This window comes from Microtus ochrogaster, chromosome 4, assembly GCF_000317375.1.
Source record: "Microtus ochrogaster isolate Prairie Vole_2 chromosome 4, MicOch1.0, whole genome shotgun sequence".
Classification (NCBI taxonomy): Eukaryota; Metazoa; Chordata; class Mammalia; order Rodentia; family Cricetidae; genus Microtus; species Microtus ochrogaster.
The window spans coordinates 44573264-44589701 of NC_022011.1; the positions used below are offsets into that span (position 1 = coordinate 44573264).

The 16438-nt window shown below is 54.3% G+C and overlaps 3 protein-coding genes across 7 annotated transcripts in view; 2 read left to right on the forward strand and 1 right to left on the reverse strand.

The window, feature by feature from the left end:
• The first annotated feature begins 885 nt into the window (after positions 1-885).
• Lcn2 (lipocalin 2) lies at positions 886-5570 on the forward strand. Its single transcript, XM_005346063.1, has 7 exons — positions 886-1225; positions 1731-1870; positions 3857-3936; positions 4082-4204; positions 4391-4492; positions 5180-5206; positions 5388-5570. The coding sequence occupies exons 1-6, from the start codon at positions 1088-1090 to the stop codon at positions 5197-5199; spliced, it is 603 nt and encodes a 200-aa protein (XP_005346120.1). The 5' UTR covers positions 886-1087; the 3' UTR covers positions 5200-5206; positions 5388-5570.
• Positions 5571-7623: 2053 nt separating this feature from the next.
• C4H9orf16 (chromosome 4 C9orf16 homolog) lies at positions 7624-10790 on the forward strand. Its single transcript, XM_005346064.2, has 2 exons — positions 7624-7831; positions 10348-10790. The coding sequence occupies exons 1-2, from the start codon at positions 7753-7755 to the stop codon at positions 10518-10520; spliced, it is 252 nt and encodes an 83-aa protein (XP_005346121.1). The 5' UTR covers positions 7624-7752; the 3' UTR covers positions 10521-10790.
• Positions 10791-11186: 396 nt separating this feature from the next.
• Positions 11187-16438, reverse strand: part of Ciz1 (CDKN1A interacting zinc finger protein 1) — a 17087-nt gene continuing 11835 nt past the window's right edge. For 4 of the 5 annotated variants that reach the window (XM_026778645.1, XM_013355150.2, XM_026778644.1 and 1 more), the window contains 8 exons: positions 15712-15836; positions 14452-14539; positions 13914-14027; positions 13632-13781; positions 12607-12676; positions 12335-12456; positions 11875-12039; positions 11187-11754 (listed from right to left, as the gene is read on the reverse strand). In XM_026778645.1, the coding sequence (XP_026634446.1) occupies positions 11524-11754; positions 11875-12039; positions 12335-12456; positions 12607-12676; positions 13632-13781; positions 13914-14027; positions 14452-14539; positions 15712-15836 (1065 nt within the window). In that variant the 3' untranslated portion in view covers positions 11187-11523. Of the gene's footprint in view, positions 12040-12334; positions 12457-12606; positions 12677-13631; positions 13782-13913; positions 14028-14451; positions 14540-15711; positions 15837-16438 lie in introns of all 5 variants that reach the window. The other variant, XM_013355146.2, reaches the window with a different exon arrangement.

The following is a 16438-nucleotide window of genomic DNA, read 5'->3' on the forward strand; positions in this document are numbered from 1 at the left end:
ACAGTACAGCCCCTGAGGTTCATCACTTCCATGGAAGCAGGCTAGGTCTCCAATGAGGACATGGTTTCCCTCAGGACTAGGCCTCAATCAGCTCTGGAGGGGCTAAGACCCCTGACGCCGGGCCACTGGGTTCCATTACTCAGAGGGATCTTCCCAATGGCCTCTCAAGGACAATCATGCCTTCTCCTCCAAAGAAACCGGATACATAGGGTTGTGTGGAGCCATTCCTCCCTCCGACACTTACTTTCCCAAATTTGCCTCCTGCAATCTCCTTATCCTCTGAGGTTAGCTGGCACTGTGGTTGCAGCCCTCGGCCTGGAATGCAGCCACATCTAAGGACTGTGTGGCACAGGAGGGGGGCAGCCCCTGAGAGTTCAGCTGCCGCTCTGTCTGATCCCGTAAATGGTGGCGGGGTCATGGGAAAGTGAAGGGTTTCAAGGTATTGGACACTCCCAGACCAGTCTTTTGGACACCTTACACCGTGTGCCAAGACCAAGTGTGAGCTCGGCAAGCTCAGAACAGGTTGTCCCATTCTTCTCTGTCTAGAACGTTCACTCTCGGCTGCCCCACTCTTCCCCAAACAAGGAAACTGCACAGGATCTGGCAGCTGGGGCATTTCTGGTTTTAGCAGGTGTGGGCGCAGGGAGAGGCCTTCACCACACACACCGTCTGGAGTTTCTGATGTGCTAGGACTCCTAGGGGCCGTGGGGCTGGGAGACTGCCCAGATCTGAGCTGTTGACCCAGTCAGGGCCAGCTAGACAAAGGGGTACAGACAGTGCCCACATGCCTGCCAGACTCCAGAGCTCTGCCAGTGTCCCTCCTGTCCCCCTCCCCTGCTGTCTCCCTGTCACTCAGCCTTGCACAACCCTGACCTGGGTGAGAAAGGGACAGAAATCTTGCCAAGTATTTCAACAGGACATGCTGGCAATTGCCTCACGCTTCCTGGACTTGGTAAAGGATGGATTTCCCCAGTGACCCCCCCATAACAGGGGGCTGGCAGCCTGGTGGCCCATAAAGAGTGTCCCTGGGGAGTCCTCCTCAATCTCTTCCTCCTCCTACCTACGGGACCCAGTAACTGCTGAAACCATGGCCCTGGGTGTCCTGTGTCTGGGCCTTACCCTGCTTGGGGTTCTGCAGAGCTGGGCCCAGGACTCAACTCAGAACTTGATCCCTGCCCCATCTCTGCTCAAGGTTCCCCTGCAGCCAGGCTTCCAGAAGGATAAGGTAGGGACCTGGAAGGGCAGCTACAGGAGGGAGCAGGGGAAACAGGGAGCAGATGGGAAGAGCAGCCAAAGGCTTCACGGACAACACTGGGTAGGATGGATAAAACTCTGGGAGACCAGGGTCGGGGTTCGCTCACGATCACCCTGCGTCCCAGTGGAAGCCACACCTTGTTCTGCTCTGACAGTCAGTCTGGGGGAATGTCACCGGTCTATACCTCCTTTTCTGTAACCCCCATTGTCTGTGTAAGGTGGGCAATCTCTTTAGTCAGCTCTGCCTGAGGAGGAAGCAGAAGGCCAACAGCCCCTTGCCCAGGACCACCCCATCCTCCAACTCAGGGCAACTCCACCTAGGGTCTTGCCTGGCCTTGGAGAAGTCCAACTCATGCCTGTGTCTGTAGACAGACCCTGCCACTCTCCAGCCTGCCTGAAGGCACCAGCAGGACCAGTGCAGGAGGAGCAGCCATGTGCAGCCATCCCTGGCTCCATCTGTCATTAACCCCTTGCAGTTTCAGGGGAGGTGGTATGTTGTGGGCCTGGCAGGCAATGCAGTCCAGAAAGAAGACGAAGGCCGCTTTACCATGTACAGCACCATCTACGAGCTGCAGGAGGACAACAAGAGCTACAATGTCACCTCCATCCTGCTCAGGTGAGGCCCTGTCACCCCCATGTCACAGCCAAGGACTTGGTCCATTTCTTGCTCGTTCCTTCCCTTCATTCCTGTCTTCTATCAGATGAGGATGGACATACAATCCACAGAAAGCAAGAGGGAGGGAGCTAGGGCGACAGCATGCCACGTAAGCATGAGATTCTGAGTTCAATTCCCCCTGAGTCAATATAAAGAAGCTGGGTGTGACATCTTAGCCCAGTGTGTGTGTGTGTGTGTGTGTGTGTGTGTGTGTGCGTGAGTGTGTGCGCATGTGTGCACACAACCAGGATCCCTTAATCCAGTCAGTGAACTCTAGGTTTAATAAGAGACCTTGTCTCAAAAGTAAGGTGGAGGGACTGGGGAGATGGCTCAGTGGTTAAGAGCACTGGCTGTGTTTGCAGAGGATCTGGGTTTGATTCCCAGCATCCACATAGCAGCTCACAACAGTCTGTAACTCCAGTTCTAAGGAATCCAACATCACCTTTTTTGTTTTTTTTGTTTTTTTTTTGTTGTTGTTGTTTTTCGAGACAGGGTTTCTCTGTGTAGCTTTTGGAGCCTGTCCTGGAACTTGCTTTGTAGACCAGGCCAGCCTTGAACTCACAGAGATCCACCTGCATCTGCCTCCTGAGTGCTGGGGTTAAAGGTGTGAACCACCAAGTTGGTTTGGTTTTTTTGGGACAGGATTTCTCTATATAGTTCTGGCTGTCCTTCCTGGAATTCCCTCTGTAGACATGGCTAGCTTGAACTCACAGAGATCAGCCTGCCTCTGCCTTCTGAGGCCTGGGATTACATGTACTACCCCTGCCCAGACCAACACCCTCTTCTGACCTCCATGACACCTGTGTACGAACATTGCATAGACATACACACTGACAAAACACTCATAATAACCATACACATAACTGGACCAAACCCAGGACTTTGCACTTGCAAGGCAAACACTGCACCTCTGACCCAAATCCCTAATATTAATTTTTAATTAAAAAAAATAAGGTGGAGAGTGATGGAGGAAGCCACCAGACATTGCCCTCAGGTTCCATATGCACACACAGACACGCATCAAAAAGAGAATGAGAGGGAGAAGGGGCATTGAATCCAGTCTTCAACCCTACCCTGGCCTCTATCCAGGGCCTCCAGGGAGGTGACCTTGAAGGAGGCAGAAGTAAGCATAGCAGGAGCTGGTGGGCCCTGTGTCAGACGCTGTGCCTTCGAGATGCAGTCAGCCATTGGCATGGCCACCTGAGCAAGGGTTGATGGGCAACCAGGAGTGTGATAGTCTCTGGGGCGCTTCACCCTGTGCCAGGGCTTGGTCTGGGGCTCCTGCAAGGGCAGTCCTGGCTCAGCTGGAGCACGGGAGAATGGGGGAGAGTGCCACCAGAGTGGGAAGAACAGGGAGAGTGAGGTCGGGGGGGTCCATTGGGGAGATGACAGTGGTGGGGCCAGGGTGTCGGTTGGGGAGAGGGCAGTCGGGGCTCACCACCTGCAGAGCTGGGTAGCTGAGGATCAAAGGTAGATGAAAGGCAGGTTTGGGGAGCTCAGCTGTGGAGGACGGGATTGGGTGGGATTGGAGGAAAAGCCGAATATGGCCTAAGGGCTCAAAATGTGATGCTTAGCTTGGGGCAGGTTAGCAGCTCAGAAATAACCGCCCGAGGGAGGCGCAGAGAGGGAGCAGGGAAAGGAGTAGGGCTACTTACACGGGGCCTGGATTGTGTGTGGGGAGGGGAGGTCACCCCACTAAGGCACCAGGAAGAGGATCTGTACATTCTGGGGGAAGGGTCTCAGCGGGGTCAGGCAGGGAAGATCCAGAGGGTGAAGGCCCAGGTGCATCTAAGATGGGTGGGTGGAGCTTCCTGCCATGTTTGGGGACAGGCTATTACTGGTTGGACGGACAAGGGTGGAGGACACCAGAATTCTAACCCCACTACCCCAATCCAAGGGGCATTCCGGCCTGTGCCACATCCCTGCTCACTCCCGGCTTTCCCACAGGGACCAGCGCTGTGACTACTGGATCAGAACTTTTGTTCAGAGCTCCAGGGCTGGCCGGTTCACCCTGGGAAACATTCGCAGTGAGTCCTGAGAGGAGTGGGGCCCTTGTCCTTCTACCCAGACTCTGTAATGGGGAGAGGCACTCTGAAAGTCAGGTAGAAAGTACACAACACCCGCTTTCCTCTTCTCGGGGCAGAACCCATCCCCTGTCCTTCTCGCCCGCAGGTTATCCTAAGATACGGAGCTACAACGTACAAGTGGCCACTACTGACTACGACCAGTTTGCCATGGTGTTTTTCAAGAAGAGGACTTCTGGAAACAAACAGTACTTCAAGGTCACCCTGTATGGTGAGTTCTCGGCTGACGCTTAGGGACTCAACTTCCCGTTACATTCAAGGTTGGGGTCCCACAGTCTCAGCCCAGGGAGTGGTCTCTCTGCAGACCTCCAGGGATAACAAGTCTGAGACCTCACTTGCTAGGTCAGTGATACGTATGGAGTGTCCCGTGACCGCCCTCTGCTGATCTTGGTTGCAGGAAGAACCAAGGAACTGCCCGATGAACTAAAGGAGCGTTTTGTCCGCTTTGCCAAGTCTCTGGGCCTAACAGATGAGCATATCATCTTCTCTGTCCCCACCGGTAAAGGCCAGCTGGGGAGAGGGGAAAGGGACGTGGGGATGTGGGGACTGTCCAGGCTGATACCTGCCCACCAGAGAAAGGGAAGACACGGTCCCTTGCTTTAGCCACTGGGATCCACCTTGAGGTCTGGAAGACACCCTGGGGTCTGTGGAGTCCTTAGGGATCCCAGCCCTAAGTTTTCCTTCTGCCAGTTGACCCAGAACATTCCCAGAAGAGGAAACCTGGTCCATGTCCAAATACCCTCAGCAGTACTGCCCCAAGCCACTTCCGCCTACAGCTGGAACCTTGGACAAACAAACCTACAAACCCCGAGCCTTGTTGTCTGGGGCCTCTCCCCATCCCATGACTTGGGAGACATCTTGTTTTCAATTAGCCTGGGCAGGAGGCTCCTCCAGTCAGGTCACATAGAGCCACCAGCTGAGATGCTACCAGGGCCCAACAGATAAGCAGGCAGAAAGCCTGGGTACATGATCCGCTAAATACCTCCCACCCCTGCCCTTTGGCAGTCCTTTGGGTCTTTCTCTCGTGTTGTCTGTTCCACATGGGTCCCTTCACTGTACCCTGAAAGAAGTCCCAGATCTTTTGTATTTGGGCTAGTCTGGACCTGAGGAAGCACAGGTTCCTAGGGGCCAGACATCACAAACGCCTGCCCCCATACTCTCTTCTGACGAACTTTCTCTCCTACAGACCAATGCATTGACAACTGAACAGGCGGTGAGTGTGGCTGGGATGGGGAGGGGCTGGGTGGGAGGCTAGGGTGTAGGGGACGGGGGTCTCCAGCCTGTGGCTGGCTGGGATGGGCAGCGACTCGGTGGGAGGCCAGGGCATAGGGGACGGGGGTCTCCAGCTTGTCTACGCTCTTCCCCTGAACGGTGGTGTTCTGATTCTGCTACAGTTTCTCAGGTGTTTCCTGTCTGCCTCCAGTCCCATCTCTCCTGTTGCTGAGAGCCACTTGGTTACCCCGCCAGTCACAATACCAATGAGTAGCAGATAACTCTTCTCATCTGGGCAGCACTGCCCAGCCATCTGCCCCAAATGACACTCACTTCTCTGCTATATAAATGCATGTCCCAAGTTCTCTGAGTGTGTGCTGCTTAACCCCATAACAATGAGGGGAGGGGCAGAGGGTGGGTTCACATCAAAGTTAGTCCAGCAAGATGGTAGGGCTGCAGAAAGAAGGCTCAGGGAAAAGAAGGCTCCAGAACTCCAGCCTCGCCCCAACTTCCACCATCGTGACCACTAACTGCCCCAAGTCCCTCCTGTACAGAACAACATTACACTTGCTGCTGTTTTAGCTTGGTGCCTCCACCGAGGGCAACACAGCTCCTCCGTGCCTGTCTCCAATGGGCATCCTGCACTTGGCTACCTGCACAGGTCCCAAAGGGCAGCCCCTCTGGAACTGGGAAGTTGGGAGAGCCTGGAGGGGGTATGAGGTACAGACACCCCACATTCATCCCGACCCTGCGATTGCTAGGAGTCTGCAGCCATTTCTCTTCCCCCTTCCCAGAATGCATGAGGTTCCAAATGAACCCCTTTCCCATCTCACACACAAACGCTGCCCTTTTCACTTTGACTGAAAAGAGAGGTGTGTCAAGTGGCCACCAGCCACACCCACAGTCCTGCAGGGGGCAGCTTAGACCTGAGACCCAGCTCAGCAGAAAGTGTTGAAATCTGGGCTGCACTTAAGGAAGAGATCTGGCTGACACAGGCTGAGTAGCCAGGGAGGGATAGAGGCAATGTTCAAGTCCAGGAAGGTTCCAGATGGAGAAGTACAACTAAGACCTCCTAGTTAAAGCCTCATGACTAGCCAGGAAAGGAAGCTACACCCACATACTTCATTCCTGGGCTCCAATTTGAACACAGATCTAATTTCTTTCTTTTGGATCAGAGTCTTACTATGTATCCCTGGCTGGTCTGGAACTCTATGAAGAGCAAACTAGCCTTGAACTCATAGAGTTCTGCCTGCTTCTGCTTCCAAAGGGCTGGGATTAAAGGCATGCATCACCATGCCCACATTATTTATGTATGTTTATTTATTTATGTATATTTATGTTTTCCTACCTATATGTACGTGAACCACATACATGCCATAGTTCTCATAGAGGCCAGAAGGAGGAGTCGGATCACCTGGAGCTGAAGTTACAGAGTCATGAGCCACCATGGTGGGTGCTGGGAGTTGAACCCAGGTCCTTCAGACCAGACAATGGGTTTTGATTTTTCAAGACAGGGTTTCTCTGTGTAACAGTCCTGACTGTCCTAGAACACGCTCTGTAGACCAGGTTGGCCTTGAACTTCCAAAGATTCTCCTGCCTCTGCCTCTCAAGTGCTGGGATTAAAGGTATACACCATCACTGCCCAGTTTATTTTTTACTTTTAATGATATGTCTGTCTGTCTGTCTGTCTGTGGTGCACATTGAGTGCAGGTGTTTGAGGAAGCCAGAGTCATTGAATTTCCCTGGAGCTGGCATTACAGGTGGATGCCAGCCGCCCGCTTCATGCCCTATTTATTGGCATTGGTCAAACGGACTGGCTCTACATCTACTGTCCAGGCTGGAGTCTGGTCTGATTTCTAGCCATAAGTGTAGTCTTTGAGAGCCCAAAGAGAAGAGATAAGGCCAAGATAGGACGCAGTTGTGGGTCATCTCGGCTGCACCTGGGGGAGATGGGAAGAATGCGGATTCCTTGTGACTGGGAATAAAGTTCTCGAAGCTACATAAATCCTTGGGAGAGCCGGGCGGTGGTGGCGCACGCCTTTATTCCCAGCACTCGGGAAGCAGAAGCAGGAGGATATCTGTGAGTTCGAGGCCAGCCTGGTCTACAGCGCTAGTTCCAGGACAGGCTCCAAAGCTACAGAGAAACCCTGTCTCGAAAAAAAAGAAAAAGAAAAAAAAAGGGACGAAGGCAGCAGGATGGAGCCTAGTAGAAGTCTCAAGCTCTAGCGGGCCAGGGTTTCTACTGTCTGGCTTTCAGTGAGTGCGCTGGCTCCGCCGGGTCCAGCGCCCAAGAGACGGACGCGACACGGAAGTGAGAGGAGGAGCCTGAGAGCGGACAGGGGCGGAGCCCCGCGTGAGGGCGTGGCTTGTGAGGCCTCGGGGCAGGGCTCTGGGCGGGGCTCAGGGCGGGACAGGCTGCGCCGCTGCATTCCACCCTTCCGGCCCGGCGTTCCATCAGCTGCTTGCACCTTCCGCCCAGCGTCGGCTTTCCGCGCGTCGGTCGCCAAGTTCCATTTTCGCGTTGCCTCTGCGGTGCCCGAGCCCGCAATGTCGGGCCCCAACGGGGACCTAAGCATGCCGGTGGATGCGGGCGCGGAAGGCGAGAATGACAGCTTCGGGGAAGCAGGTGACCGGGGCGGGGGCGTGCTGCCGAGGCTACCTTTGCTTTGCTAGGGGTGCCGTCCTGGGATCTGGAATGGGACCTGGATGGAGGTGTGTGTGAGGGACTGAAGAGCCGTCCCACCCCGCCCCTGGGTGGCTCTGGAGTTGTCCCCACAGTCGCCTCGGAGGCAATGGCGAGCGAGCGCTAGCGAACGGATCCCTGAACGCAGCAGTACCGGGGAACTGTCGCTAACCAGCCATGGTTACATAGGGGAAACTGAGGCAGCGTCAGAGAAGCTTGTCGATTTGAGATTTGCTTCAGCCACTTTCTTCGCTGAAGGGGGGACGGGTCCTGCTTGGCTCTCTGCAGGAGGGGTTGGCCCGGTGGGCGCCCCACTGTGCTGAGTCAGCACCCCAGCCTCCTTTTGCTGGTGTGACCTGCTTACCAAGCACTATGTTGGGTGCACAGCACTGCGGAAGCACCTCAGGGGAAGAATCAGCCCACAGACTCCTTTTGCACGTCTGGGAACCTCAGTTTTCCCATCTGCAATACTGGGCACATTGGTGTTTCCTGTATTGGGATGTGTGGGGATTAAAGGGCAGAACGGAATGGAAAATGGTTAGACTCTAAGCTTCCAGCGTACAAGTTCCTTCTGAAAGTGGACAGTGCTTGTATTTTTTTTCTTATCATAGTCAAGCCTGGTGCCTTACCGAGAGAGCAGGTCTTGTGCAGTAAGGATGGAGTATGCTTTTGCTTTGTTATAAACGCTTTATTGAGCTGTAAGTCACACAATAGATTTTACCACATAAACTGTACAGTTCCACAGGCTTTCACTGAATTCCCAGCATAGCCATTGGACAACAGTTTCAGAATATTTTCACTACCCGGGTTCTGCTCTTAATAAAGGTTGTCCTCCTGGAGGCAGGTGCTGTGCAGTGAGTGCTGGCAGCCATGGTGGGAACATCATGAGGGGACTCAGTGAGGGTGCGGTGTGACCCCGAGTGGACACTGAGATGGTGAGGTGCAGGCTCTCTGACCCAGGACAGGAGCAACGGCTAGGAAGCACCCTTGACATCGAGGAAGGCACTGCCTCTCCTCACCCCTCAGCTAGCCTGCCATGAAACTGGGAAGGATGGGTCTTAACAGCTGTTAAGTTCTTGCTGTCGCCAGACCCCAACTGAGCTCTTGGTGTCCTGGAACCTCAGTGTCCCCTCCTCCAATAAGGAGTTGCTGGGGTACAGACCTTCAGGGTCTCTGACCTTCAGGTCTGAGTCTTGGTCCTGCCACCAAGTAGCTATGGGAAGCTGTTCTGGCTCCTTCCTTCTTAGGCCTCAGTTTCCCCATGTGTACCAGGGGGTTTGGACTTTAAGATCCAGCAGCCTTCAGAGGCTCTATCTTCAGTAAGGGATGCCCTTTCTGGGAACCATCCCCCAAAGGCATATCCCAGACACCCTCCCTGGGTCTTTTTCTTAAATCCACCAGCTACTTCCCCTTTGGTCCCATGCTGGCAGCTGAGTGTTTCTGAGTCATGGCTGGCGCAGAACTGGGACCCACAGTGGGCACAGTCCCAGACCTTGGGTCCTGAGGGACATAGGATTGCCAAGAGGCAGGTCAGAAGTCACTGTAGAGGAAGATGGAGAAGACTCGGAGGAGGAGGTGTTTGAGCTGGTCCTTGAAGGGCTGTTGTGGTCGATGAGTTCTAGATGGTAGACAGCTGAGCAAGAGCAGGGACTGGGAAGTCAGAGCTGCATTCATTCACTCATTCATTCAGTAAGTGCTTATTTGTGTCATCGAGGGCACTGGGGAAACAGCAGAGAACACAAGACCTGTCACCTCTCCCAGACCGTTATAACTGAGTGTGAGGTGGAGTCCAGACTATTGTCCAGCTCGTCTGAGGGGAAAGCTGTGCAAGGTGGAGGCTAGAGACTCAGGCAAAGGCCTGGTCCAGTGTGGGATACCGGGAGGGCTCCCTTTGGTGATTGCCATACCAAGACTTAGATAAGTGGTATTCATCCCAGAGGGAAAGACAAGGCCACCCAAGACATTCCAGGCAGAGCCATCAGTACGTGCAGAGGGCTTGAGACGAGCTAAGCCAGTGTGAGGGGAAAAGAAAGAGGTGGGAGGGAGAAGGGGCTAAAAGGGGAAATGGGCTGGGTCTGCTCCAGGGTCTGGAAGCTGCTGGACACTACTGCAGAGAGAGCTGCAGAAGGGCTGGAGGTCAGGCCATGGCTAGACTGCAGCTTTTGACTGCCCCGCTTTGGAACATGGATGTCTAGGGAGCTATGGAAGGAAATGCAGAGGAAGCTTGACATATGATAGGGCCACCAGCCAGGATACTGGCAGAGTGCCAGGACCACACTGACCCTACAAGAAAGCTGTGCTATGGATGATTTCTGTGACACTTGTGGTACCTACTCATTTTCTGCACGGGGACACTGAGAATCAGAAAGGTTGGGGAGAGCTGGGGGCACTGGGTGTACTTTATCTGTCAGCCCTGCGGAGACATGGGACCTTCCCTCTGTCTTTTCCCTTCCTCCCAGAGTACGCTGCCATCAACTCCATGTTGGATCAGATCAACTCTTGTCTGGACCACCTGGAGGAGAAGAACGACCACCTCCATGCCCGCCTCCAGGAGCTGCTGGAGTCTAATCGGCAGACACGCCTGGAATTCCAGCAACAACTCGGGGAGGCCCCTAGTGATGCCAGCCCCTAGGTGCCAGGAGCCCCAAACTGGGTCCTGGCCTCGCCTCTCTAGGCCATGTTCTGGCCGGGGTGGATACCACTTGGCTTAGACACCATCTCAGGTACTGGCCTTCAGATCCCCCAGTGGGTCTACCTGCCTGGACCAAGCCCCACTGCCCCATCATCCCTTCTGGAGCCAGGTGTGGTCCTACAACTCACTCACTCATCCGCCTGCCCAGCTCCGGTCTCTTTCCCCTCCACCCTGGATTGAGTGTCCATATTAAAGAGATCTCCCACACCACTGCCCCTCTTGCCTCTTTGTGTCAGGGTAGGGGCCCCAGTAGCCACTGGGGGCAGATGGAGCAGACTGAGGTTCCTGAGCCACGTCGTGGGGCTGAGGTTCTTAGCCACTTTTCATTTCTGATGCAGAGGATACAGGCAAGGTCAGGGCTTCCTCCCTGCCTGGTGTGTTGCCTGCTACCAGCTGCTTCCCACCCTGGCAGAGACAGACATGCTCTGTGACTGAGCTCATTCAGCCTCTGGGCACTAGGGCCTTTCACCATGAAAACCGTCCCAAGATCTGACGGTAAACCGTGGTGCGTCCCACTCTAGCCTCGGTCTTCCCAGCTGGCACTAACAGCCAGGCCATCTTATCTCTGAAGGTCATTTCTCTATAAATGAGGAAACAACAGAGCTAAGGATGGGCCCCTTCACTGCTCATCTGTCTTTGAGTTAGGAGGGTTGTGCCTTCCTGGCCAATCAAGAGCTGAACCTCAGCAGCAGGGGACCCTCCCAGTCCCAAATCTTAACTCCATGTCTGCTCTGGCTTCTGTGAGATGCAGCTGGATAGAGGCCAACACACGGGCCAAGAATTTACACCTAGGGTTAAGTCCTGGCCAGTCTGACTTGGCAAGTCACATGACCCTGCTAAGGCCTGTTTGTTTATCTGCAACTTGGGGGTAGGAGCAAGACCATCTGCTAGGGCCACCAGCCATAAGAATTTTCTCTCAAGTTGCCTTTCTATCCCTGATACACTATGAGGGAAACTGAGGCTCAGAGAAGTCCCTTGTAGTCCTATCCCAGAGACCCTGCATCTCAGGAAGCCTGACTTTGGATTTCTGGTCCTCTACCACACTGTGTCCAGAGAGTAGGTGCCCCTCCCTGTCTTCACCCCGACACAGTGCTGGTGGGGGCTGCAAAGCGGAGCAACTCTTTATTGGATTTTGAGTAATAACATCAACCACGTGAACATCTCCACGCAGCACCTAGAAAACATTAGCAGGCCGGGCCCTAGTCAGGCTGGCTGGCCGGAGCTCCCTCTATCAGGTTTTGAGGCGAGCTGAGCGCCGAAGGGAAGGAGGGGGCTTGGGGCATCCAGGCTTCACCTTGCTGGGTATTTTTGCTGTGTCCTGGGAGCTGGGCTGGCTGGGCGGGCGGCCACTGCTACTGCTAGAGGTGAACAGTGCAGTCAGGGCATTGCGGGCGTTGATCGCACACCTGCGGCTTACGGGCCTGCTGGCAGGGCTGGGGTTCTTGGCTGCTTTGTATTTCTGGATACAAAAGTTTTCAAGTTAGGTGCAGTGTATGGCACACCTGGCCAGCAGCTGCTTCCCCACTTGGGCCTAAACAGTAATGATCTCTTGTGTGGTCCTCTCTAGGCTCTGACGTCACCCCCACCCTACCCCCACCCGGACCTGCAACACGCACAAGCATGTAACACAAAGAGCCAAGCCAGAGTGGAGCATGCTCGGGAACTGCCTTGGTACAGCAGCAAACAGCTGCTGGTCATACCCACCAATATGAACAGGTCGTGCCCCCGGGCAGGGCAGTCAGATGGCCACTCACCTGCAGGTTCTCAAAGTGGGCCAGGGACTTGCAGTGGGAGAGCCGCAATCCTGAGTTAGTGTCGTAGAACTTGTGACAGATGCGGCAGACATAGCCCATCGCGGGCACCAGGAAGTCCACACCTGGGGGACAGACAGCAGGGGCTGCATACCCAGGTCCCTCTCACCAGCTGGGTGTCCCACCTGCTCTAGGTGGGAGAAGAGAAGAGCACCAGAGGGTGGACTGCTAGACTGGAGTGCTGTGGCGGCTGGGGGCTTAGCTTGGGGTCTTACCATATGCCGTGTTGGGGCTGTAAGTCTCTGAGCCTTTCCATTCCTCTAAGGATGTATCTCCTGACCTCACCTAGAGAGGGAGCGAGAGCTCAGATGTGGTGCCTCCGGCCCCACCCGGACACAGTGCCTGCAGTGCACACATGGTCTCCAGAGCACCAACCATGCCCTCGGCTTACAGCCCATTCAGGGTGGCCTCTGAGCCACGGCACATGCCGATCCTGCCTCCCAGGTGTCCTGATGACTGCGTTGTGGGTTCCAGTTAGCCCCGTCCTCCAAGCCAGAATAAACACTTCCTTTCTGAGGCTGCTTTTTCAGCACACTTGAGTGTGTGCACGCGTGGGTACCTGAGGCTAGCGTCTGTCAAATCTCCAGAGCTCTGGAGGCACAGGCAGTCAGGAGCGATCTGACATGGTGTGGGGAATTGAACCCAGGTCCTCTGGGAGCAGCACAGCTTCTCACCACCTCCTACTCATCTCTCCATCCTCTTTCTTTTTTCTTTTTGGAGACAGGGTCTTGGTATATAGCACATGATGGAGCTCTCAACCCTCTGCTTCAGCCTCCTTCGTGCTGGAGCCTGTATGACTTCCCTCTCCCGGTACTAGGGGGGTGAATCTAGGGCTTTGCCCGTGCTAGGCAAGCACTCTACCACTGGGCTATAGTTCCTAGTCCACTGCCTTCCCCTCCCCACCCCAATCCACCTGCGTTTCTTTTATTTTGTCCAAGAATAGCAGGGAAATATTACCCAAAGCCTCCAGGACTGCTGTAGCGTGCCTTCTGTGCCTTGCTAAGCACTGTTCCCTCTGCCTTCCCTTGTCCCACATGGTATCTCCGCCTTTAAGGCCTTTGCATATGTTACCTGTCACTCAATGTCACTCAATGTTCATGCCTAGTTCCATGGCCATGTGACACAGCCCATAACTGCGTCATGTATTAGTGCCTACAAATGCCAGCACAGTGTCTGGGTCCCTCAAGGAGCAGGAGAGCCCCTCGGTCCCCAATAGCCTCGAACGGCTCACCCCCCATACCTGCTTGCAGAATTCCTCCTCAGCCTCAATCTCTTCCTCTTCCTCATCATCCTCGTCCTCTTCTTGATCACTCTCGAAGCAACCAACAGCATCCACTGTGATGAAGTGCTCCTCCTCTGGGTTCACTATCTCCTTTTCAAGTGTCTTCAGCTGCCCAAGGCATGGGCGAGGGATTTAAGTCAGCTATGGGCAGCTAAGGTACCACATACTTCTGAGGGTTCTAGGCCTTGCTCTATGATCTTGGGGAATGGATTCACGCTGTGCTCAGGCAGTGGGGGTTACCTCCTTGGCCTTGTCTTTGTGTCCCTGAGATTTCACATGTTCCACAAACTTTCGAGGGGTCTTGAAATAACGGCTGCAGATGTTACAGAAGGGCCTCAGGGATTGTTTGGCGATCTGGGGAAAGGAAGGCAGGCCATGTGGTGCATTGTAGCATTCCTAGGTACAAGCCACCCTATCAGTGGCCCAATGAGACCTCACCTGTCAAGCTTGCGGGCTCAACCTAGCTCTGACCCTATAACAGGACATGCAAAATCAGTTCTCTTCACTATGTGGGAGGTAGGTGGCAACAGAGACAGGCTAGGAGGGAGGACAGCCACCAAAGACACCTCAGTAGGGTAGAGGCTGAATAGCAGGGTGAGCTGGTGCCTACACTGAACAGATGAGCAAAGTAAAAGCACAAAGGGAACATGACTGACTCACCAGAAGTCACGTGAGTGATAGTCACATGAAGACAAAAATAGACTTTGCATCCCACTCCCACCCGGACCCCCTCCCCCACCTGGCTGTGGCACACACAGGTGCCTTCGAAGCCTCGCACCTTGTGCTCCTGTGTCCTGCGGTGCTGGATCAGGTCTCCCATGTAGTACACCTGGCAGGTGTTGCACCAGCGTTTTGGTGGAGGATCTCTGAATGGCACAATGAAAACAAAGCAGGGCATGATGCTACATTCTCCCAGAGTGCTCTGAAAGTGTATGTGGTTCAGAAGCCAGGGTGGGGGTCAGCCTGCGGTGCCTCCTTGAGGGGCCAGGAGTCTAGTATCAAAAAGACAAGAAAAGAGCAACAGCTCCTGACCCCAAGAGCTAACAGACATGAGCTCTTTGTCAGCCAGGCAACAAGCAGAGAGGACATGAGTCTGCTGGCTTCCGTCCTCAGTAGAACCCCCAACCATTGACACAGACAACTGTCCAGCCTGAGAAAGGTCTCCAACAGGGTTTACTGTAATCCTAAATAAGTCAACTCTGAGATCTCGTTAAGCAGTTGGCTTTAAATTCTTGATCTCATGCCAGGCAGTGCTGGCGCAGGCCTTTAATCCCAATACTTGGGAGGCAGAGGCAGGCGGATCTCTGTGAGTTACAGGATAGCCAGGGCTACACAGAGAAACCCTGTTTCGAAGAAAACAAAAAAACCCCAAAACAAGAACCTCTTGATCTTTCTGCCTTGGCCTCCCGAGTGCTGGGATCACAGGGCGTGTACCATAGCTGGCTTTGTTGACACTCTGAAATTGGGAGGCTTCAAAAGTTATCAGGCTCCTGGAGTCCCCTGAAATGCAGGGCACTCTGGACACAGCCCTTATCTCCCAGTTCCCAAGTCCACATGGTTCAGCTTGTGACAACGCACTGGGGCCTGGCAGCTCCTAGAGCTTCCCACCCAGCCTTGTCACCTCAAGTGCTAGTTCCAGACTCTAGGGTGGACATTTCAGACCAAGCACATGCCGACAGCAGAAGGAGGGCCCAGGGAAGGTCTAACCCCAGGCCACAAGATGACCTGATTCTTGCCATTCTATGGTGCTTCTACGGTTGGCGGCTTCTACGGTTGGCGCCGGCACACAGGCCAGAGGAGCAGGGCTCTGCACCACAGCCGTCCTCCCAACCACACAGGGTGTCACACTATTCTATTCTGGCCTGGAAGGACCCCTAGGACACTGTCACTACACCCCCATCAGGCTATTTTATAGACAGGGAAAACTGAGGCCCGAGGTTATAGTCAGTCAATGCAGAGCAATTATTAGTATTAGTATTAGTATTCCCCAGGCAGATGGCAGGAGAGTATACTTGAGCCTCTGCCAGCCTTTACTCACTCCGCCTCTCTCTCCAGGATGTCCCGAGGCATGGGCAGCAGGGACAGCAGGCAGGTCTGGCTCGAGCGCTGCATTTCCCCAAGCCGCTGCTGGTGCTGACCCTCTGACAGGTGGTCCTGGAACTCCTGTAGCGTGAAGGAAGCAGAGGCGGCCATGAGCCATGCCACCCGGCATCTCTGGACCCCCTGCCTCCGTTTCTTCCGCTGTCACACCAGCATGTGTCCCCACAGTGGCAATATTTCACACAGCTCACGCAGGCCAGGACAAGGATGGTAAACACCCATTTCTGGGAGCGCTGCAGTGAAGGAACATGGCCCTAAATGGTCCTACTCACACAAGGACCACAGTCACAGGGAACAACAGTCATTGGAGATAAGTAAGAGCATTAAAAAAAACTGGGGGGAGCTGGAGAGATGGCTCGGGGGTTAAGAGCCCTGGCTGCTCTTCTTGAGGACCTGGGTTTGGTTCCCAGCACCCACATGGTGGCTCACAACCGTCTGTAACTCGAGTTGCAGAGGATCTGATGGCACTGGACCCATGTGGCACAGTGATAGGCATATGTCAAAATACTCAGACACATAAGATAAAAATAAACAAGTCTTTTTTAAAATTGATTTTTAAAAAATATGGAACGCGCCGGGCGATGGTGGCGCACGCCTTTAATCCCAGCACTCGGGAGGCAGAGGCAGGTGGATCTCTGTGAGTTCGAGACCAGCCTGGTCTACAG

Coding starts and splice junctions, on each gene's coding strand:
- Lcn2 (XM_005346063.1), top strand. CDS start 1,088: ATGGCCCTGGGTGTCCTGTGTCTGGGCCTTACCCTGCTTGGGGTTCTG. Junction 1,871..3,856: donor GTCACCTCCATCCTGCTCAG/GTGAGGCCCTGT, acceptor GCTTTCCCACAG/GGACCAGCGCTGTGACTACT. Junction 4,493..5,179: donor CATCTTCTCTGTCCCCACCG/GTAAAGGCCAGC, acceptor TCTCTCCTACAG/ACCAATGCATTGACAACTGA.
- C4H9orf16 (XM_005346064.2), top strand. CDS start 7,753: ATGTCGGGCCCCAACGGGGACCTAAGCATGCCGGTGGATGCGGGCGCG. Junction 7,832..10,347: donor TGACAGCTTCGGGGAAGCAG/GTGACCGGGGCG, acceptor CCTTCCTCCCAG/AGTACGCTGCCATCAACTCC.